Source organism: Hylobates moloch, unplaced genomic scaffold, assembly GCF_009828535.3.
Source record: "Hylobates moloch isolate HMO894 unplaced genomic scaffold, HMol_V3 SCAFFOLD_2, whole genome shotgun sequence".
Lineage (NCBI taxonomy): Eukaryota > Metazoa > Chordata > Mammalia > Primates > Hylobatidae > Hylobates > Hylobates moloch.
The window spans coordinates 59,159,467-59,183,972 of record NW_026652277.1 but is presented as its reverse complement, the minus strand read 5'-3'; the positions used below and the strand labels follow the sequence as shown (position 1 = coordinate 59,183,972).

General features: G+C 35.4%; 1 protein-coding gene across 4 annotated transcripts in view; it reads left to right on the top strand.

The window, feature by feature from the left end:
- Positions 1-24,506, top strand: part of ALB (albumin) — a 166,490-nt gene that overhangs the window by 128,621 nt on the left and 13,363 nt on the right. For 3 of the 4 annotated variants that reach the window (XM_058433972.1, XM_058433981.1, XM_058433978.1), the window contains 3 exons: positions 21,880-21,917; positions 22,629-22,686; positions 24,162-24,294. Coding sequence is in view for 1 of the 4 variants with exons in the window: in XM_032150318.2 (XP_032006209.1) it covers positions 21,839-21,917; positions 22,629-22,686; positions 24,162-24,294 (270 nt within the window). In the remaining 3 variants the exon portion in view is untranslated. Of the gene's footprint in view, positions 1-21,838; positions 21,918-22,628; positions 22,687-24,161; positions 24,295-24,506 lie in introns of those variants that run through there. The other variant, XM_032150318.2, reaches the window with a different exon arrangement.

The window sequence follows — 24,506 nt, the reverse complement described above, 5'->3', positions numbered from 1 at the left end:
GTGTTTTTTATTATTAATAACTTTTCATTGTCTAGATGAACTATAGTTTATCCATTCACCTACATAAGGACAGCCTTGCCTCCAGGATTTGGCAATTATGAATAAAGCTGCTATAAATACTCGTGTAGATTTTGTGTGAACATAGCTTTCAACTCCTTTGGGTAAATAACAAAAAGTACGACTGCTGGCTCATATGGCAAGAGTATTCTTAGTTTTGGCAGAAACTGCCAACCTGTCTTTCAAACTGGCTGTACCTGTACATTTTACAGTCCACCAGCAATGAATGAGAGTTCCTGTTGCTCCACATCTTTGCCAGCATTTGGTGTCAGTGTTCTGGATTCTGGCCATTCCAGTAGGTGTATAGTGGTAACTCCTTGTTTCAATTTGTATTTCCCTGATGACGTATTATGTGGAGTGTCTTTTCATATTCTTGTTTGCCATCTGTATATGTTGTTTGGTGAAGTTATCTGTTAAATATTTGGCCCATATTTTAATCAGGTTGTTTGCTTTCTTATTGTTGAGTTTTAAGAGTGTTGTATGTTTTGCATGGCACATGTATACATGTGTAACAAACCTGCACATTGTGCATATGTACCCTAGAACTTAATAATTAAAAAAAAAGTGTTGTATATTTTGGATAACGGTCCTTTATCAGTTGTTTTTTTTGGTAATATTTTCTCTTAGCCTATGGCTTTTCATTTCATTCTCTTGATAGTGTCTTTTGCAGAACAGAAATTTTTAATTTTAATGAAGTCCAGCTTATCATCTCTTAATTTATGTTACACCTTTGTTGTCATATCTAAGAAGTTGTTGTCAAAGCCAAGGTCATCTAGAATTTCTCCTATATTATAGGAGGTTTATAGTTTTGTGTTTATGTTTCAGTCTGTAAACTATTTTGAGTTAATTTTTTATGAAGGGTGTAAGGCATGTACCTAGTCATTTTTTCTATATGAATGTCTACTTGTTCCAGTACCATTTGTTGAAAATATCTTTTACTCATTGCATTACTTTGGCTCCTCTGTCAAATATCAGCTGATCATAATTCTATTTATGTGTATTTGCATCTATGTGACTCTTTTTGGGCTTTGTATTCTGTTCCGCTGATCTATTTGCTTATTCTTTTGTCAATACCACATTGTCTTGATTACTATCAGTTTTATTTAAGTCTTGAAGTTAGGTAGTGTCAGATCTCTGATTTTGTTCAGCCAACCCAGAGTTGGCTATTGTAGGTCTTTTGTCTGTACATTTAAACGTTAGCATAAGTTTGTCAATATCAACAAAATAATTTGCTGGAATTTTGATTGCGATTCCTAACTTGATTCTATCAATTTTGAATGGACACAATTTTGAGTCTTCCTATCTATTAACATGGAATATCTTTTCATTTATTTAGTTATTCTTTGATTTCTTCAATCAGAGTTTTGTAGTTTTTCTCATCTAAATCTTGTACATATTTTGTTAGATATATATCTAAGTGTTTATTTTTTGAAGTGCTAATGTAAACAGTATTGTGTTTTTAATTTGAAATTCCACTTATTCATTGCTGATATATAGGAAAACAATTGACTTTTGCATATTAACGTTGTATCCTCCAACCTTGCTATAATTGCTTTTGTTTTCCTAATTCTTTTGGATTTTCTACACAGATGATTATGTCATCTGCAAACAAAGACAGACATTTGCAACAATATTGAAAAACATTGTTGAGGTGATATTCTTTCTTTGTTCCTGAAAACTTTCCTTAAACTTTTGTAAGTCAAATTCATTTCCATTTTGAACCTCTGTTAAGTGGAGAAATATTCACCGTCAACAGTTTGTTGTCCCCTTGCTTTCCTTGAGTTGATTCATCTAATGCCAAGACATTGTATGAGGGCTCATTGGTTCCTTGGTTGTCTACACAGCTCTCTGCTGAGATGTGAGTCATTGCCCATCTGGTTCTCTATTCTCTGTCTATGCAGTTCACCCCTGAGGTTCCCCTCCATCTTGTTGGGCAGCCGCTTTTGTACTGTTCAAACTCTCTATTCCTTCTACACCTAGCTTAAGGATGTTGGAACATTTAGTTACTTCTCCTGATTTTTGTGAATTTGCCTAAGTTTGGGACAGTTTAAGACATGACACACAGTCATTTTCTTTGTGGGGTCTTGTCTTGCCCCTTTCCTGAGGGCTTTCCTAGAAAGGACTCTCTTTTTTTCTCACAAGATACTATTGTTTTTCCTTGCCTTTCCTATGCTATTCCAGAAAAAAGAGTCTTTCAGACAAGCCTCTTCTCTTCAACCACCATTATTGTTTTTAAAATAATTTCAACTTTTAGTTTAGATTCATGGGGTATATGTGCAGGTTTGTTACATGAGTATATTGCCTAAGGTTTGGGATATGAATGATCTTGTCACTTAGGTTGTGAACTTAGTACCCAATAGTTAGTTTTCAACTCTTTCCCTTCTTTTCCTCCCCTCTTTATTGATCCCCAGTGTCTATTGTTGCGATTTTTATGTCCACAAGTACCCAATGTTTTGCTCCTACTTATAAGTGAGAATGTATGGTATTTGATTTTCTGTTTCTGCATTAATTCTCTTAGGATAGTGGCCTCCAGCTGTGTTCATATTACTTCAAAGGACATGTGTAATTTTGTCCTTTTTATGGCTGTGTAGTATTCCATAGTGTATATGTATCATATTTTCTATTTCTTTTTTTAAAAAAATATTATTTTTTCTTTTTATTTAACTTTTATTTTGGTATATGTGCAGGTTTTTTATATAGGTAAACTTGTGTCATGGGGAATTGTTGTACAGATTATTTTATCACACAGGTAGTAAGCCTAGTACACATTAGTTATTTTTCCTTATCCTCTTGTTGTTTCCAACCTCTACCCTCCAGTAGGTCTCAGTGTGTGTTATTCTCCTCTATGAGTTCACGTGTTTTTATCATTTAGCTCCCGCTTATGAGTGAGAACATGCAGTGTTGGTTTTTTGTTCCTGCATAAGTTTGCTAAGGATAATGGCCTCTGGCCTCCAGCTCCATCCATGTTTTTGCAAAGGACATGATCTCATTTTTTATGGCTGCATAGTATTCCATGGTGTTCTACATTTTCTGTATCCAACCTACCATTAATAGGCACCTAGGTTGCTTCCATGTCTTTGCTATTGTGAATAGAGCTGTGACGAACATACAAGTGCATGTGTCTTTTTGGTAGAATGATTTATTTTCCTCTGGATATATATCCAGTAATGAGATTTCTGGGTTGACTGGTAGTTCTACTTTTAGTTCTTTCAGAAATCTCCAATTGCTTTCCAAAGTGGTTGAACTAATGTACAATCGCACCAACAGTGTAGGTGTTCCATTTTCTCTGCAGCCTTGCCAGCATCTGTAATTTTCTGACATTTTCTTAGTAGTCATTTTGACAGGTGTGAGATGGTATCTTATTGTGGTTTAGAGTTACATTTTTCTGATGATTAGTGATGTTGAACATTTTTTCATATGTTTGTTGGCTGCTTGTTTGTTTTCTTTTGAGAAGTGTCTGTTCATATGTTTTGACTGCTTTTTAAAAGGGTGATTTGTTTTTTGCTGGATTTATTTTATTTATTTATTTATTTATTTATTTATTTATTTATTTATTTATTTATTTTGAGATGGAGTCTCACTCTGTTGCCCAAGTTGGAGTACAGTGGTGTGATTGTGGCTCACTGCAAACCTCAGCCTCCCAGGTTCAAGCAATTCTCCTGCCTCAGCCTCCTGAGCAGCTGGGATTACAGGCACCCACCACCACGCCCAGCTAATTTTTGTATTTTTGGTAGAGATGGGGTTTCTCCATGTTGGTCAGGCTGGTCTTGAACTCCTGACCTCAGGTAATCAGCATGCCTCGGCATCCCAAAGAACTGGGATTATAGACATGAGCCACTGTGCCCGGCTTTTTTTGCTTGTTGGGTTAAGTTCCTTCTAGATTTTGGATATTAGACTTTCGTTGGATGCATAGTTTGCAAGTATTTTGTCCCGTTCTGTACGTTGTCTTACTCTGTTGATAGTTTCTTTTGCTGAGCAGAAGCTCTTTAATTAGGTCCCACTTGTCAATTTTTGTTTTTGTTGCAATTGCTTTTGAGGACTTAGTCATAAATTCTTTCCTAAGGCTGATGTCCTGAATGGTGTTTCCTAGGTTTTCTTCTAGGATTCTAATAGTTAGAGGTCTTACATTTCAATCTTTAATCTATCTTGAGTTAATTTTTCAGAGATCATATTCTTATTACTTTCCTCCACATCTGTTTTTTCTCCCCATCCTGATAGATTATTTCTAGCATTTTCTCAGATCCTTTTCTCTTTCTCAAATATTTCTCCCAAACATTCTGCTTATGTCAAGAATGCTTTCAGTTCCTCTAGGAGCTTAGGTTTTAGAAACTAACATTAAAAAAAAAACCCTTTGTTCATGCTTTTCATCCTTTACCTCCCTCCTCCAAAGCAATTAGCACACAATGACTCAACAGGTTGATGACAAAAATTGACATTTTCTAAAGAAAAAAAGAGAATGTACTAGATCAAGAAATGTTATCCCATCACATAGTTATTAATATTTATTTTACTTTGTGGGGTTGGGCTGGCTTCAGTTTGTGTGTTTGTGTAACCATCCAGATGACAGTGATGGCAGTGTCAACCCCAAAGATTTTGGGAATCCTATAAAATAAAGCAATCCTGAGGGGTTTTCTTGACATTTTTTTCAATTGCTATGTCTTAGTTGTCCATATTTTTCAGGTACATGTAATATTTTGATATGTGTGTATAATGTATAATCATCATATCAGGATAATTGGGATATCTAACACCTCACACATTTAACTTTTCTTTGTGTTGGGAATATTACAATTTTTCTCTTATAGGTGTTTTGAAATATAAATTATGATTCACTTAACTTCTTACTGTAGTGTCAAATACTAGAATTTGTTCTTCTACTTAACTGTATTTTTGTATTTGTCAAAGGCATTTTATGTCATATTAAAATAGAAGTTAAGAATCTTTAGAGAAATGCTCTCTACTATGATGCTATTTTTTGAATGATAAATGAGGACTATTTAACAATGAGCCTTAATTCATTTTGAAAAACAATTAGTACTAAATATGAGAAAAACTTATGAATTATACATAGTAAATATTATCTTCTGCATTTGTAGTGTAAACTGAGACACTGAAAAGTAACTCACCCCAAGTTTAGTGGCTGACCCAGTGGCTGACCTGTTTTAACATTTATATGCAGGTTTCTGCTATGCACCTAGCACTATTCTTTTTTTTAATTTTTATTTTATTTTATTTTTATTTTATTATTATACTTTAGGTTTTAGGGTACATGTGCACAATGTGCAGGTTTGTTACATATGTATGCATGTGCCATGTTGGTTTGCTGCACCCATTAACTGGTCATTTAGCATCAGGTATATCTCCTAATGCTGTCCCTCCCCGCTCCCCCCACCCCACAACAGTCCCCAGAGTGTGATGCTCCCCTTCCTGTGTCCATGAGTTCTCATTGTTCAATTCCCACCTATGAGTGAGAACATGCAGTATTTGGTTTTTTGTCCTTGCGATAGTTTACTGAGAATGATGTTTTCCAGTTTCATCCATGTCCCTACAAAGGACATGAACTCATCATTTTTTATGGCTGCATAGTATTCCAAAACAAATAACCCCATCAAAAAGTGGGCAAAGGACATGAACAGACACTTCTCAAAAGAAGACATTTATGAAGCCAAAAAACACATGAAAAAATGCTCATCATCACTGGCCATCAGAGAAATGCAAATCAAAACCACAATGAGATACCATCTCACACCAGTTAGAATGGCCATCATTAAAAAGTCAGGAAACAACAGATGCTGGAGAGGATGTGGAGAAATAGGAACACTTTTACACTGTTGGTGGGACGGTAAACTAGTTCAACTATCGTGGAAGTCAGTGTGGCGATTCCTCAGGGATCTAGAACTAGAAATACCATTTGACCCAGCCATCCCATTACTGGGTATATACCCAAAGGACTATAAATCATGCTATAAAGACACATGCACACGTATGTTTATTGTGGCACTATTCACAATAGCAAAGACTTAGAACCAACCCAAATGTCCAACAACGATAGACTGGATTAAGAAAATGTGGCACCTAGCACTATTCTAAGCACTGTCCCTGAAATCATTTTCGAATTTGTGTGTAATATGACACTCATTGCAATTTTTAAAGGACTTTTTCACATTGGAAGAGGTAAAGTGATTTTCCCAGGTACTGTAGAAAACTGACATTATAATCCCTAGTTTTATTTCACCATATTGTTTCTTACAAATGTCTCTCCACCAGTGTGTTAAAAATGGGCTCAGCAGAGTATGTGGGATATAACAATAAAATATATTTTTAGTATTTCCCAAAATTAGATCACTGTCATATTTAAGTGAATGATTCTTTTATTATATTAATCATTGCAGCTTTTAGAGCTGTAAACTGTCACCCGCATTACAGAATGATGAGACTCATTTGTTGATTCTCTGCCCATGAAATCTCCAGTTGATACACAAATGCCAGACTCAGCATTTCTCCTTCTCCCAGAGATAGGCTAGTTCTTGAAGGTCATTTTTTTTTTGTGTAGACTTTCTGTAATTCATTTGCTCAGAGTATACTTTTCAATGGACATAGTTCACTCCTTGTTGATTAGAGTTGTAGAGTATTTGCTGTCTGCCTGAGTTTTGCAAATTATCAGTGGTAAAGGATTAAAGTGTAAACATAAGGTCAATGGCCTTCAAAGTGGTGGATGGGCTGATATTACAGTTTAAAAATATTTAAATACATTTATTATTTAATATATTGAAGGATTTCTACAGGGCATATTTTTTAGGCAACAGAAATGAACTATGATCAGAGGTGATTCTAAAGTGTAAGGTGTTGGATCTTCTATGTATTAAATTTTGAAAGTACTGTGAATGAATGGAAGTACATATTGCTTGTTATTCTATTAAGCTATCACAGTCTCCTATCTTATATTAGAGATTTTTTTGGTGTGTCTTTGCTTTTAATTTGCAAAATCCGGGTAAGGAATTAATGTGCATATTAATATTTTTGTGTTTCACAAGGGCTTAAAATAGTTTTTTTTCTTTTTTTAAATTATACTTTAAGTTCTGGGGTACCTGTGCAGAACGTGCAGGTTTGTTACACAGGTTTACATCTGCCATGGTGGTTTGCTGAACACATCAACCCGTCACCTACATTAGGTGTGTCGCCTAATGCTATCCCTCCCCTAGACCCAAACTCCTCGACAGGCCCGGTGTGTGATGTTCCCTTCCTGGTGTCCATGTGTTCTCATTGTTTAACTCCCACTTATCAGTGAGAACATGCAGTGTCTGGTTTTCTGTTCTTGTGGTAGTTTGCTGAGAATGATGGTTTCCAGCTTCATCCATGTCCCTGCAAAGGACATGAACTCATCCTTTTTTATGGCTGCATAGTATTCCATGGTGTGTATGTGCCACATTTTCTTTATCTAGTCTATCATTGATGGACATTTGGGTTGGCTCCAAGTCTTTGCTCTAGTGAATAGTGCCACAGTAAACATACGTGTGCTTGATTCTTCGTAGTAGAATGATTTATAATCCTTTGGGTATATACCCAGTAATGGGATTGCTGGGTCAAATGTATTTCTAGTTCGAGATCCTTGAGGAATCACCACACTGACTTCCACAATGATTGAACTAATTTACACTCCCACCAACAGTATAAAAGCATTCCTATTTCTCAACATCCTCTCCAGCATCTGTTGTTTCCTGACTTTTTAATGATTGCCATTCTAACTGGCATGAGATGGTATCTCATTGTGGTTCTGATTTGCATTTCTCTAATGACCAGTGATGACGAACTTTTTAAGTTTGTTGGCTGCATAAATGTCTTCTTTTGAGAAGTGTCTGTTCATATTCTTTCCCACTTTTTGATGGGGTTGTTTGTTTTTTCTTGTACATTTATTTAAGTTCTTTGTAGATTCTGGATATTGCCCTTCATCAGATGGCTAGATTGCAAAAATTTTCTCCAATTCTGTAGGTTGTCTGTTCATTCTGATGATGGTTTCTTTTACTGTGCAGAAGCTCTTTAGTTTAATTAGATCCCATTTGTCAATTTTGGCTTCTCTTGTCATTGCTTTTGTTGTTTTAGACATGAAGTCTTTGCCCATGCCTACGTCCTGAATGGTATTGCCTAGGTTTTCTTCTAGGAATTTTATGGTTTTAGGTTTTACATTTAAGTCTTTAATCCATCTTGAGTTAATTTTTGTATAAGATGTAAGGAGTTGCTGCATATGCCTAACCAGTAAAACTGTTCTTAAAGCAATGTAAAATCTCAAGAAAGATTCTGAGTTAACTCTTTGTCCAAATCAAACACAGCTGGAAATCTATCTTGTTCTGTGCACAGATTATTTAAATCTTAGTGTCAAGATACATAAGCACCAATATATATATCACCAAGATAGGTATTAGGTCTCTAAATCAGAGTGTGATGTGATTATCCAATAATGGTTCATGGGGATAACCAAGTGATATTAGAAAAAAATATTAATTTGGAACTCAGTAGGACTGCAAATAAGTAAAAATGGAAGCCTGGAAACTGAAAACAAATTCGAATTAAGTTTTCCTATCAAGGTAAACTTAGTTTTTATTTTGTTTCATATATGTATAACCAATTAATAATAGCTTACTGAGTTTGCCCCATATGTTTCACCATATATTTAGCTCTCTTAAGTACTGTTGGTGACAAATAAATAAAATAACTGGGAATTTATGGTCCCTGCTGTCTTTAAAGTGCTTATAAGTTAGTTATAGAATAATAATAACAGTCCTAACTCTGCTACTAACCAGCAACATTACATTGCATAAGTGTCTGAGTCTACTTTTCTAGACTTGTACATCACAGATGCTCCTGATTTTCCTCTTACTTTTCACCTTCTCCTTTTCACTGGCTTCCTCTGGCCCCACCTCCACCCTCAGACCCCTAAAGGTAGTATGGAAGTTTCCGCCCTCAGCACTCATCTCTTTCCTGTCTACATTTTCCTCCTGGGTGATCAGATGATCTCTTTGAATACTATCTATGTACTAATATTTTCGAATTTTTATCCTTTGCCAGAAGTCCTCCCTTGAATTCTAGATTCATATATTGCGCAACATCACATTTTTACCAGGATGTCTAACAAGTATTTCAAACTTAACAAGGCCAAGCAGAACTAGTAACTACCTTCCTTAAGCCTAGTGTATATCCTCCCATTTCCCCCTTTCCATTTACCCCCCATTCCCAGGCTTTTCCATTTCCGTAAATGGTGACAACATTTTCTCAGTTGTTTAGGTCAAAACCTGAGTCATTATTGAATCTTTTTCTTTCTTACACCTCACACCTAATTTTTCAGTAATTACTGACAGTGCTACTCACAAAACATATTCAGAATGAAAACATTTTCAGAATATTCAGACCACTGCTGACCACTTTGTATGCTATTACCATCATTCAGATCTCAAGGAGAGTGTTACTTCCTCAAACAGCCCTTCTCTGACACCTTCAGGAAAGCTGTAGTCCTTCACTATCATACTCACTCTCAGTACCTGATTTTATTATCATCTTCAACTTATCAGTACATGGAAGGTTTATTTACTTGTTAATTTGCGTCTTCTGCACTGGAATGTAAACTCCTTCAGGTCAAAGAATATGTACACTCTATTCAATGTTGAATCCCCAGCACTGAGAATAGAGACTGGCACATGGTAAGTAATCAAAAAAAATTGCTGATGGTTTGGTTAACTGGCCTTTATATTTTAATCTGTAAAACAAAGGGAATGAAACCAATGATCTCTAAGGACTTTTCTAGGCCTAAGATTCTTTTCTGTTCTCTTAATACTGGATTGGTTTGAATAATAAGGATAGCAAAATGTCCCAGTTGTACCCATTTTCTAAGACCTAGTTAAGTCACATCTCTAACCACTTGGACCCATAGAACTTTCTTCCTTCTTGTGTGAACAACTGTAGAGTCTCTGTGGGTTAGTTCATGGCTAGCCAAATACCTTTGCCTTATTAGTTAAGTGCTCTTGCATGCATATTTGTAATTGCAATTTCACTTGAACACTTTTGAAGTAAGACCCTGTGCTTGTTCCCCCTACTTTTTCTTATGGCATTAATGATAACACTAGTTAAAATTCATTGAATGTCAATATGAGGCAGGCAATGTTTATACTTGATGAGCATCAACTAATTTAAATGTTACAGTTACCCCATAATTAAGATTATTATTTATTCTCAAGAGAGAAAATCAAGGCACAGCATGTTGAAGTACCTTGCCCACACAGCTAGTAAGAAGTGGAGCTGGTATTCAAACTTGAGAAGTCTAATTCCAAACTAGTTTTCTTAATCAATACACGATAATATTTCATGTGATACCTAGCTCAGGCACTAGAAATATGTGGGAAATAGAACAGACACTAGATATTCATTTGAGTGAGCTCAGTGAATAAGAAATAGATAATAATGTGCAGCGGTAGTTCTATGAAGTGACTGTATATCTCACCCAGAAAATCTCTAGGTAATTACTGGAAAGACTCTGATTCTCATGAATACCTTGTTTTATTCTGACTGCTGCCTTCACATGGCTTGCATTTGCATTTATCATTCCCTTCACTCTGCTTCTGCTTAATCCAGCAGTTTTGTATCTGAGCAACCATCTGTCTTTAAACAAATTCCGCAGATGTAATCATCAGTACAGCTAAACCAAAAACAAATTCAAACCTAATCTTCCCAGAAGAGCAGAACTTGGTGTAGGTTAGAAAGACTTTAAGAGTTTTAAAGAGTATTCTTTTTACATGTTTTCTAGCAGTGACAAAGTAATAAGTAAAAAGAATGTCAGTTAAAATATAAAATAAAGCTTTGCGTAGCTGTTTAAAAAATTGTAGAATAGGCCAGATGCGGTGGCTTACGCCTGTAATCCCAGCACTTTGGGAGGCTAAGGCGTGTGGACCACCTGAGGTCAGGAGTTCACGACCAGCCTAGCCAACATGGTGAAACCCCCGTCTCTACTGAAAATACAAAAATTAGCGGGGCCTGTCATCCCAGCTGCTCAGGAGGCTGAAGCAGGAGAATCGCTTGAACCCAGGAGGCAGAGGTTGCAGGGAGCCGGGATCACGCCATTGCACTCCAGCCTGGGTGACAAGAGCAAGACTCAGTCTCAAGAAAAAAGAAATGGTAGAAAAAAGCAATATGAAATAGTAGATTTCATCTTGGATTTATTGTGAGCCTCTAAAATTAGAAATAGTCATGGATGTTACTCATTCCCAACATGGTTGCCAGTGTCTGTTTTCTTCTTTGGCATGTACTGCCCCATGTACTAATGATCTGTTTTGCTGCTGTGGGTTACAGGAAAGGTACAAAGCAAGCCCTTATGACACTTAGAAAGCCTATTTAAGATAAGCAAATTATAAAGCACAAGACGAAAAGGGTACACCCTCATCTCAGGTCGCAATTCAATTTCCTTCCTCTCCCAAATTTTCTATTGCCAATAACAATGAATGTAACTTTGTCAACATAATAATAGTTTTGAGGGACTATCAGAAAATAGTTGTCCTAATTTTTTGAAAGGCATCATAGGATATATATATCTCGAATGCCTTTTTGCTGTTTTGTTCACTAGCTATTGACCTTGGGCAAGTTACTTAATCTTAGTTACTTTATGTTAACCTCAGTTTCCTCAATTGTAAAATGCAATAATGGCAATGCTATTCTAGTAAGAGTTCCAGAGGAGCAAATATGCTACTGCTGGTAAAGCGCTGCTGAGAACAGGGACTGGCATGTTTGAAGGCATTTTATAAGTGCTTGTTAAACAAACAGGGCGTCCCCTGCTGTCCTCTTTCCCCTCACACACTCAGGGGTTCAGTAGAGTTAATATAGTTCTAATCCAAAATAAATACACTTCAGATTTTAGTGTTTGCAGCTTTATAATGAATAAATGCAAAATTTCTATTATTGTTATTTTCAATTACTATTGGCAATAAACTCATGGACTTTTATTATACTTTCATGGATATCAAGGAGTTGATGGACATCAGACTGGAAATGGCTTATTTGTTCATTTATTTATTCATTTATTCATTAATTCAATCAACAAATATTTATAGAGCACTTGCTACATGCTAGGAATGTATGTGATTACTTATGTGAATCTTAAATTTGCTAGAGATGGGGATATAGCAATCTTTTTTGTTTTTTCATAATACAATCACTTGGAAATTTTTTACTCATTGAATTTAATTCATAGGTTTAATTACTATCTACTGTCTAGTACTGAACTGAGATTTTGTAAAGAATACAGTGAATAGGGAAAATGTTTACTCTTATAAAATGATTACAATTTAATAAAATCTTATAAATTCAAGAGATATAACTAAGAATGAAAACAAAGTAATACAGGTCATCAGAAGACAGTGAGAAGAATGTAAGCCTGGGAAAAGAGAAGGTCTGGAGGTGTGCCCTGGAGATGGGAAGATTTAGATAGATACAAAGCAGGGGAAATCATCATGGTGGGAGAAAGCCCAATAAGCAGAGATTTGCGTCTGAAAATGAACATGACCCCCTGGGAAAAGGAAGATGGCCACATGGCACCTTGTACATCTTCTCATCTAGTATGGCATTTAATACCTTGTAGGCTTGCAAAAAATGTTACAGGGAGTATAACTGAGTTAATGGAAAAATTTATTCATGAAAGAGAATAACATTATATTATGGAGATCATTTCTTCACATATTTGTTCATTTGTCTACTCACCTATTTAACAGACATTGAACAAACACGCGCCAGTCATCTGCTAACCACTGGGGATATTGCTGTGATGGAGAAAGACAGAGCTTCTGCTTTCAGGGACATTATAAACTAGTGGAATCAGATTACAGAGTACGTTGCATTTTTTTTTTTTTTTTTAATTTGGAGACAGGGTCTTGCTTTGTTGCCAGGCTGGAGTGCAGTGGCATGATTATAGCTCACCGCAGACTTGAACTCCTGGGCTCAAGAAATCTCCCACCTCAGCCTTCTGAGCAGCTGAGACTACAGGTGTGCACCACATCTGGGCAATTTAATTTTTTTTTTTGTACAGACAGGATCTCACTTTATTGTCCAGGCTAGTATCAATCTCCTGGGCTCAAGCAGTCCTCCCAGTTTGGCCTTCCACAGTATTGGGATTACAGGTCTGAGCCACCTTGTCCAGATGGATTACAGAACATTTTGAATACCAAAGCAAGAAGCTTGGCATTTATTTAAAATGTAATGGGGAACCAATAAAATATCTTAAGGAGAGGAAAGTTTTGGTATTAATCAGAGTAGATAGGGACTAGAAATATGATCATTAATTCAGAGTTTATTGTAATAACTCAGGTGTGATTTGGTGAGAGCCTGAACCAAACTGGCGTCAGTGCCCTGGTGAATAAGAATAAATGTGAAAATGGGTCAAAACAATTTAACTAACAGATCAAAACTGTTTAGGGACATATTGGATACTTGAAGTTAAGGAGAAGAAACTATTAAAGGTACTCCAAAGCTATCAAATGGTGTGGCATGAAAACTTACAGTATCATAAGCCAAATGGGTAAATTTGGGAAAAAAATTAGATGGGGGTTGTGGAGGGAAAGTGGCCAATTGACTAAGAACATACTGACATGCTGAGATGATGTCAAGTGGGTTTCATGAAAAGGAATGGATTTCCAAGTTTTTTTGACAGTGACCTGAGTAAAACACAGATTTTACATGATGACCTGATATACCCATGTATAGCAAAACTTTTGCAAAATGGTACTAATCTCACTACAGGCAATTTACCCTGATCAATTCTATTCTATTAATTTTATTTTACTAAACAATACTGGCCATGACGTCTTAAATTTATTTCATGACCCTGTTTGAAAGTTGTTCTAAAGATAGTTGAAAATTAGGAACTTTCTATAGTAGGTGTGTTGTAGAAATTTTTGGCAATGAGGCCCTTATAGAAGAAAGGTCAAGGCTAATCCAGATTTTGGAGTTGTGCCATATGGCATTAGGAAATAAGCTTGAGTTCACAGGGTATAGAAATTTTTCCTAGATGATCATGACTACAAACAGAACAGTTTCTAACACATGAATAAATTAGTTACATATACCCCAGGATGTGGATGACAAAGAATATTAGAAATAGCATGAAATATCATCACTGACTATTTTTTTACTATAAAATGTATGTTTTAGTTTAAAAATAAAGGTAGCTGTGTTAATATTTAACTACACTGGATTTTTCCTAGTGAGTAAAGCAATGTCCCCAATATCCTCCCCTCCCTATGCTTGTAGATACACTTCATATTTGATGTTTTCCAGGATTATGAACAATTTTAAGGTACAGTAAGAGTGAACAAAAGAACAACCCCTGAATGGACAGATTTGTGGCTGCTAGTTTAATTTGGCTGATCAAGAAGCAACTGCACCAATGTAGTAAGTGGCCATGAGCAAGTTTCTCTACAACAAAAAACATTACTTCACAGGGTGGTTGAGTCACTGGAAAGATTTTCATATTTAAACTCCTTTAGCATCCCCTTTGTCTACTCACCTAAACCAAATACAAAATAATATCAGTGGGAATTAGTACTGGTTTGGGACTTGGATTTGAGTGGGGAGGCCAAAGAAGAGCCAGCCATAACAGCGCATTGTAAGTATTGAGTAACATTCTGGGCAATGACTGTGGTGTGGCTGCTGGGCCAATAGGATATATCATTGGGCCATTTAAATAGACCCTGTTTTGACTAGTGGCTAGAATATTTTTAACCTCTTCGGTTGGTCAGGATTGAAGTAAGGCAGCTTCTGCTAGCCTGTTTACCTTCATGGTATACCTTTAACTACACTAATTTCTGGATTGCGTTCTAATGAGCAAAGAAAAATGTAGAGGATGCACGGTATCAAGTTGCTCATGGCCATTTACCATATGGGTACAGTTGACTCTTGATCTGACAAATTAAATTGACAGTCAATGAAAGTTTTGAATGACTTCTGTATCCAAGGCATGAACTGGATCTAGTGTTAGATATAGTGAGGATGAACCATGGTTAGTGCTTTCAAGAAACTTATTATATTGGGGATGTAGGATATAAATTGTAGCAATTCTATTGTATGCAACATTAATCTAAAAACCTCAATGACCCAAATAGAAAAGGAAAAAAGCTTTCTGAACAGCCAAACAGAGATTCCAAAGTTCAAGCACCAAAGTTCAGACCCTAACAGTTATTTACAAGGGTCAGTTAACCTTTTGTTCTAGTGGGATGGGACTCCCATGGTGAGATTCGAAGAACTGTGGAACCACTGTTTCAGGTTCTTTTTCCACTTTGTCACCCGTTTGAAATTCCACCCATTAGGAATTAACTGGCATGATGGGAGTCCCTTTTATAATAAAGTGCCTCTATTCTAGAAAGGTTAGGTATGGGGGAGGAAATGGAGTGTTGATGAGATTGGGAGCATGGGGTTGAGATAAGGAGAGGTTTTGTGAGATTTTGTGGAATTAGCTTAGTAAGATTTTTAATCTTAAAGATCTACCCGAATTTGCCAATAGGTTAAGAAAGGGAAGTTTTGGTATGGGGTTTATGTTAGAAAGGAGGCACATGGAACTTAAAGGCTGGGTAACAGTTGGAAAGGTGGGATCCCTAAAAGATAGATGTTTGAGGTATACAGAAGGCAGTGGAATGGGAGAGAGAAATGATCATTTTCATGCTTAGTTTTGCCTGAAAACCCAGATAATTGCGAACTCTGTTTTTTTTTTTTCTGCTTGCCAGCCTGCATTTCTTTTCTTTCTTGTTTCTGCAGGAAGTTTCATTGTCTTTGAAGCTGGGATCTAATTCTTTGCTTTGATATTTTATCAAACATTTAGATATTACACATCATCATATCCTCCTTACTTTCTTCAGTCCTCTGCCTGCTCGCTCCATTTCTCCAGGAAAACTATCTTCACAAGCAAAAATAAACACAGTGAATACAAATTTGAAATTTGAAGTCTGTTGGATTGCATAGGTAGCTAAGGAGGTTAGAGCCCACACAGCTTATTTACATGTGAGATTGTCCTTGGATTTAGAGCTTCTCCTCCACTGCTTCTTTATTATCCCAGGAGTACCTTGTATTCTACATGCATAGTAATTTGTAATGTTTCACTATAATTATCTTCTTATTTTCCTGTCTCCCTTGTTACATTGAGAGCTCCTAGAAATCAGCTCCTTAAAATAATTATGAAACATTGTCTTATGGATTGTGCCCTGTCAGCAAGAATGCTATTGTTAAATAATTAGCATGTTTGTTGATGCTGGGCAATATTTACTTTTAGATATCATCACTCCTGATGTGGATTTTTTGTCAATTTTCCATGTAACTGCAGATATAAGTTTGGACTCATCAACACAGCCATTTGCTTGCCAGACATTAAATGCTTTAAACACAGCCATTTGCTTTCAATACATTAATAACTGAATAAATAAACAGTATACATTTAAAAATTAAAATTGAATCAAAATAATAATTATCAGTATTTTATCTAGTAACTTAAGTTATTGCTGTTAAATACACAGAATATATCACTACTGTAAATCAGAAGCATTTTGGAAAAAGAGTGCCATTGTCAACATCATATGTTACTAAAATTAGTTCTTTGTTTTATTTAAATGCATATTTTTGTTGCAATATATTATTGTTAAGTGAAAGATTTTAGCAAACCAAATTTTCAAAGTATTATTCTAACAAAAGAATTTTATTGTTTTCAATATCTATATGTGAAAAACTTAATACTGAACAATTCAATGCTTATATACCCAAAAATATTTTACAATTATTTTTGAAAGCATTTATATTATGTAGTTTATTATAATTTGGCTAGAGATGAATTTCTCTCAAAAAAGTGAACATCTACCAATTATTTATGTGATATATTTCTTAAAACTTACACGTTTTTGGATCAAATAATTCATTTATTGATGTCAGCGCACACATAGCTTCTTGGAAAACTCCTAAGAATTTCAAGGCTTAAATTCCAAGCTTCAGCTGGGTTACGGGTTGAGAAAGTTTTCGCTAAGAACTGGCACCAAAAGATTACAAAACATCTCACAAAGCTTAAAGCTATAGAAGTCATCAAGGAGAAAAAATACCTTTTAATAAAAATATTCTAAACTCTATCCACTAAAATTTCAACATGAAATTAGCTATACAATCTTAGTTTTTTACAGAAGGTTGATAAAGTTCAATTTTATAACTTTAAACTTAAGTAACAAGTTTCTTGAATTTCATGTTTAAAATATAGAATATGAATAGATTCGAAGTGCATTCATTTCTGTTTAATTTCCATCTGTGGCTATCTTTATGAGACAGGATTAGTATTAATTTCAATGTATATGTTTATAGATTCTATTAGTTGTTAATTAAGAATGGATAAACATAGATTGCAGACATTAGCTATATTTTTCTTGCACTTGAAAAACTTGATAAAAAGATATGAGAAAGTCTAATTAATATAGTTTAAGTAAGTTTAAATGAACTTTTTATTCTTTAAAAATATTAAGCTGAACTAGCTAGAGCGTAATACTTGAGGAGCAATTGTGAGGCTTAGGAATGAACAAGCTCTCAAACTTGAATCCTAATTGCCTAACGATATATTCTCTCCTACCACTCAGGTCCTTTTCTCATTTGATAAGGCTGTCACATTGAAAACATGGAATTGCAGAATGTTCAAGGTAGAAGGATCGTTAAAGATAATTTAGTCCAACTTGACCCATATGGCATAGAGATATATGCAGATCTGCATGTCCAGTTCTGCAGCTAGAAACTGACACTGAGCTGAATTAAACCACACGGAGAAGCACTGAGAAATTTAAAGTAAAAGGCTAGGAAATTTGAATGTATATAAATTCCAGAGGCCCAGTGTAACATAAGGAAAGTCAAGGAGAAGGACTCTTTCATCATGGGAGATTTGGGGGCAGAGGGACTTAAAAGGTGGGACAAGCCAAAGATGGTGACCTAGGGTGGTTTTTATGACATAACCTTTTTTCTCCTCATTCCCTATGAAATCTTCAGCCAATTCCATATTTCTCACTAATTCAAGTGAATATCTGGGGGGATGGCTTATGGAGGGAAATGAGGGAGCAATTGTTTGGATTATATTCCAATTTTTTATTTGCATTAGAATACCTACATAAGTTTATACACTTTTATTTGCATTAGAAATACTTAAGTTTATACACTTTCATTCTAACTTTTTTTTGGGGGGAAATGTATCTCCATAAGTGAATAAGAAGTTAAATTACTGATTATGTTTCAATTGGTTAGTTTGATGCTTAACAGTCTTTCACTTTTCCACTCTTGTGTATTTTGTAGAGAGCAATACAAGCTCTTCATAATAGGAAGGATCTGCATGTGTTTATTTTATAGTAGAAAAATGGTAAGATTTTCCTGTCCCCAATTTTCTCTCCAAACGAATCCAAATTCCTTGTATTTTGGAATGACTCTGGGTAAAGTGGTTGTTTATAGAAAGTCTCTGATAAAATATTGAGGCTATTATTAGATATTATTACATTTCCATGAATATGTTTCCCTTTATCTTTAAGACAAGGAGAGTAAGAAGTATAACCTATCAGAGTGGGAGACGGCATAAAAGCTGGACTAAACGGATTGCTAGATGGAGGGCAAACCTGGTGTGAATGACTCAGTGAGAAGCTTCGGGAGTCCTGAGGGTAGCAGAAGGGTGCAGATTTAAAGTCACAGTTAGAGTGGCTGGAAAATGGGAGACTGGTTCAGAGACATTTCATCTACTTAAAAACTGTGCCTTTTCTATCACGTCAAAGTGAATGCAAAACAAAGAACAAAAGGGTTAAAGCCTTAGGTTTAAATCCCAGGTATATGTACATTTCAATTGAGGTATTTTTTTTTTCTTTTCTAAATGGTCAGTACACTGTTATTCTTTCTAAAGAAAATACTTTTCTTAACTACTCTCTATTTTTAAACTTCTCCCACAAAGATGAGAAAACATTTAAAAATCATTGGGGCTGTTTTTCTGTTTACCGAGTAAAGAGAATCTCTAAACTATATTTATAACTCTTACTTTAAATATTTGCATTTACCCTCATGCCAGAGCCCGTTGATGACTGACTAAACAGAGTTTCAAAGTTTGAAGAACAGGAAATTTAGAAATAACTAACAATTATGTAGGTTTATTTCTCTCAGTATAGAATGTTCATATAGAATTAATGCCAGAGGTTTTCAGAGAAAAATGCAGACATTTTTACTTTGCAAATCCAGAAGATGCAATTGTTCAAGTATTTCTTATTAAGAAACATTAATTTTAAGTATGCAGATATCATTGAGAATTAAATATTTTAATTTCTAAACTATTAATCTTTTAGTAGGATGCACATATGCAAAATGCCTTATTAGTACTGTAAGAAAAGATTCTTGGCTGGGTGCGGTGGCTCATGACTGTAATCCCAGCACTTTGGGAAGCCAAGGTGGGCGGATGACGAGGTCAGGAGATCGAGACCATCCTGGCACATGGTGGAACCCCGTCTCTACTAAAAATACAAAAAATTAGCTGGGCGTGGTGGCGGGCACCTGTAGTCCCAGCTACTCAGGAGGCCGAGGCAGGAGAATGGCATGAACTCGGGAGGCAGAGCTTGCAAGTGAGCCGAGATAGTGCCACTGCACTCCAGCCTGGGCGACAGAACGAGACTCCATCTCAAAAAAAAAAAAAAAAGAAAGAAAAGATTCTTTCAATTTTGTTTTAAATCTAGGGCTCTTCCGTAGATATAGGACAGTCAATTCAGAGTTTCTATTCAGTCATTATGAATTTGAGATTTTTTTTAGGTTTCTTTATATTTAACAATATATTACATTATAATATTGTGGTGAAAACTAAATGAACTAATATTATTCTTTTCATTTGTTAAATGAAAAAGTATGCACAAAGTATATGTGAGAGTGACAAAGGCCTGAATTTGTCAATTAATAACAATTGTATTCAACAGTAAAGATTTTATGTTTGGGTAGGCCTTTCCCAGGGACTTCTATAAGGAAAAAGCTAGGGTTGGTTACTGACTTCTAATAAATAATGCCTACAATTTCTAGGAAGTTAAAAGTTGACATAATTTATCCAAGAAAGAATTATTTTCTTAACTTAGAAAGACAGAATAGTTTCTTTTTTCTTTTCAGATGTAGGTTTTTCTGGCTTTAGAAAAAATGCTTGTTTTTCTTCAATGGAAAATAGGCACACTTGTTTTATGTCTGTTCATCTGTAGTCAGAAAGACAAGTCTGATATTTCCTTTCAGGATTCCCTTGAGTCATTAAAAAAAATCTTCCTATCTATCTATGTATCTATCATCCATCTAGCTTTGATTTTTTCCTCTTCTGCGCTTTATTATTTAATTAGTACCCATTTCTGAAGAGAAATAAAATAACATAAGATTATAGAAAATAATTTCTTTCATTGTAAGACTGAATAGAAAAAATTTTCTTTCATTATAAGACTGGGTAGAAAAAATAATACTTTGTTAGTCTCTGTGCCTCTATGTGCCATGGGGAAATTTGACTGCTGGTTTTGACTGACTTAGTTATTTAATTAAGTAAAATAACTGGCTTAGTACTAATTATTGTTCTGTAGTATCAGAGAAAGTTGTTTTTCCTATTGGTTGAGCTCAGTAGTTCTTCATATTCTGAGCAAAAGGGCAGAGGTAGGATAGCTTTTCTGAGGTAGAGATAAGAACCTTGGGTAGGGAAGGAAGATTTATGAAATATTTTAAAAATTATTCTTCCTTTGCTTTGTTTTTAGACATAATGTTAAATTTATTTTGAAATTTAAAGCAACATAAAAGAACATGTGATTTTTCTACTTATTGAAAGAGAGAAAGGAAAAAAATATGAAACAGGGATGGAAAGAATCCTATGCCTGATGAACGTCAAGGGTTCTCATAACCTACAGAGAATTTGGGGTCAGCCTGTCCTATTGTATATTATGTCAAAGATAATCATCATCTCATTTGGGTCCATTTTCCTCTCCATCTCTGCTTAACTGAAGATCCCATGAGATATACTCACACTGAATCTAAACAGCCTATCTCAGGGCTTGAATCACATGTGGGCCACAGCAGGAACGGGAACATGGAATTTCTAAGTCCTATCTTACTTGTTACTGTTGCTATGTCTTTTTCTTAGTTTGCATCTGAGGTAACATCAGCTTTTTCAGGCAGAATGGCTTCAGAATAGTAAAAAAGACACAGAAGCTGTAAAATATGTATGCATGTATATGTGTGTGTACATGCATGATCACTTGTGTGTAAATTTTTCATTATCTATAGATAAAAGCACACTTGGAATTAGCAATAGATGCAATTTGGGACTTAACTCTTTCAGTATGTCTTATTTCTAAGCAAAGTATTTAGTTTGGCTACTAATTACTAAACATTGAGAACTAAATTGCAAACACCGAGAACTAAAATGTTCAAGTGGGAAATAACAGTTAAAGACCATGGTAATGAATAAAAGGTACAAATCATTTAAACTCTTATGTAAAATTTGATAAGATGTTTTACACAACTTTAATACATTGACAAGGTCTTGTGGAGAAAACAGTTCCAGATGGTAAATATACACAAGGGATTTAGTCAAACAATTTTTTGGCAAGAATATTATGAATTTTGTAATCGGTTGGGAGCCAATGAAATACAAAGATGAGTCTAGTTAATAATCTACAATTATTGGTTAAAGAAGTATATTAGTGCTAATTTCCTTCCGTTTGTCCTAGCTTTTCTCTTCTGTCAACCCCACGAGCCTTTGGCAACAATGAAGTGGGTAACCTTTATTTCCCTTCTTTTACTCTTTAGCTCGGCTTATTCCAGGGGTGTGTTTCGTCGAGATGCACGTAAGAAATCCATTTTTCTATTTTCAACTTTTATTCTATTTTCCCAGTAAAATAAAGTTTTAGTAAACTCTGCATCTTTAAAGAATTATTTTGGCATTTGTTTCTAAAATGGGATATATTTTGTATTTGTGAAGTCTTACAAGGTTATCTAATTAATAAAATTCAAACATCCTAGGTAAAAAAAAAAAAAAAAAGGTCAGAATTGTTTAGTGACTGTAATTTTCTTTTGCACACTAAGGAAAGTGCAAAGTAACTTAGAGTGGCTTAAACTTCACAGAATAGAGTTGAAGATTGAATTCATAACTATCCCAAAGACCTATCCATTGCACTATGCTTTATTTAAAAACGACGAAACCTGTGCTGTTGAACTCATAACTAGAACTTGTATTTATATTTACTTTCATTTTAGCCTGTCTTCTTGGTTGCTGTTGATAGACACTAAAAGAGTATTAGATATTATCTAAGTTTGAATATAAGGCTATAAATATTTAATAATTTTAAAAATAGTATTCTTGGTAATTGAATTATTCTTCTGTTTAAAGGCAGAAGAAATAATTGACCATCATCCTGAGTTTTTCTGTAGGAATCAGAGCCCAATATTTTGAAACAAATGCATAATCTAAGTCAAATGGAAAGAAATATAAAAAGTAACATTATTACTTCTTGTTTTCTTCAGTATTTAACAATCCTTTTTTTTCTTCCCTTGCCCAGACAAGAGTGAGGTTGCTCATCGGTTTAAAGATTTGGGAGAACAAAATTTCAAAGGCTTGTAAGTTAAAATATTGATGAATCAAATTTAATGTTTCTAATAGTGTTGTTTATTATTCTAAAGTGCTTATATTTCCTTGTCATCAGGGTTCAGATTCTAAAACAGTGCTGTCTAGTAGAGTTTTCTGCATTGAGGAAGACATTCTGTACCTGGGCTATCCAATAAGGTAGTCACTGGTCACATGGCTATTGAGTACTTCAAATATGACAAGCGCAACTGAGAAACAAAAACTTAAATTGTATTTAATTGTAGTTAATTTGAATGTATATAGTCACATGTGGCTAATGGCTACTGTATTGGACAGTACAGCTCTGGAACTTGCTTGGTGGAAAGGACTTTAATATAGATTTCCTTTGGTGGCTTACCCACTAAATCTTCTTTACATAGCAAGCACTCCTGTGCTTAGTTGGGAATATTTAAATTTCTTTTTGTTTGTTTGTTTTTTAAGACGGGGTCTCGCTCTGTCGCCCAGGCTGGAGTGCAGTGGTGCAATCTCAGCTCACTGCAAACTCCGCCTCCCAGATTCACACCATTCTCCTGCCTCAGCCTCCCGAGTAGCTGGGACTACAGGCGCCTGCCGTCACACCCAGCTAATTTTTTGTATTTTTAGTAGAGATGGGGGTTTCACCGTGTGCCAGGATGGTCTCGATCTCCTGACCTCGTGATTTGCCCACCTCAGCCTCCCAAAGTGCTGGGATTACAGGCGTGAGCCACCGCACCCAGCCTATGTAAATATTTTTTAATCTAGTAAAAAATGAGAAAATAGTTTGTTTTTTAAAAAGTCTACCTAATCCTACAGGCTAATTAAAGACGTGTGTGGGGATCAGATGCGGTAGTTCACACCTGTAATCCCAGCACTTTGGAAGGCTGATGCAGGAGGATTGCTTGAGCCCAGAAGTTCAAGACCAGCCTGGGCAAGTCTCGAAAAAAACAAAACAAACAAACAAAAAAAATTAGCCCGGCATGGTGGCACATGCCTGTAGTCCTAGCTACTTAGGAGGCTGACGTAGGAGGATCGTTTGGACCTGAGAGGTCAAGGCTACAGTGAGCCGTGATTGTGCCACTGCACTCCAGCCTGGGTGACAGAGTGAGACCCTGTCTCAAAAAAGAAAAAAGGAAATGTGTGGGATTTGTTTTAGTTTTAAGTAATTCTAAGGATTTTTAAAATGCCTAGTCTTGACAATTAGATCTATTTGGCATACAATTGGCTTGCTTAATCTATGTGTGTGCATAGATCTACTGACACACGCATACATATAAACATTAGAGAACTACCATTCTCTTTGCGTAGGAAGCCACATATACCTATCTAGGCCTCAGATCATACCTGATATGAATAGGCTTTCTGGATAATGGTGAAGAAGATGTATAAAAGATAGAACATATATACCCATACATGATTTGTTCTCTAGCGTAGCAACCTGTTACATATTAAAGTTTTATTATACTACATTTTTCTACATCCTTTGTTTCAGGGTGCTGATTGCCTTTGCTCAGTATCTTCAGCAGTGTCCATTTGAAGATCATGTAAAATTAGTGAATGAAGTAACTGAATTTGCAAAAACATGTGTTGCTGATGAGTCAGCTGAAAATTGTGACAAATCACTTGTAAGTACATTCTAATTTTGTATATTCTTTCCTCTGTTTGAAGTAATCCCAAGCATTTCAAAGGAATTTTTTTTTTAAGTTTTCTCAATTGTTATTAAATGTCCCGATTTGTAAGAAACACTCAAAAGTTGCTCATAGACTGATAAGCCATTGTTTCTTTTGGGATAGAGATGCTGTAGCTATGTCCACAGTTTTAAAATCATTTCTTTATT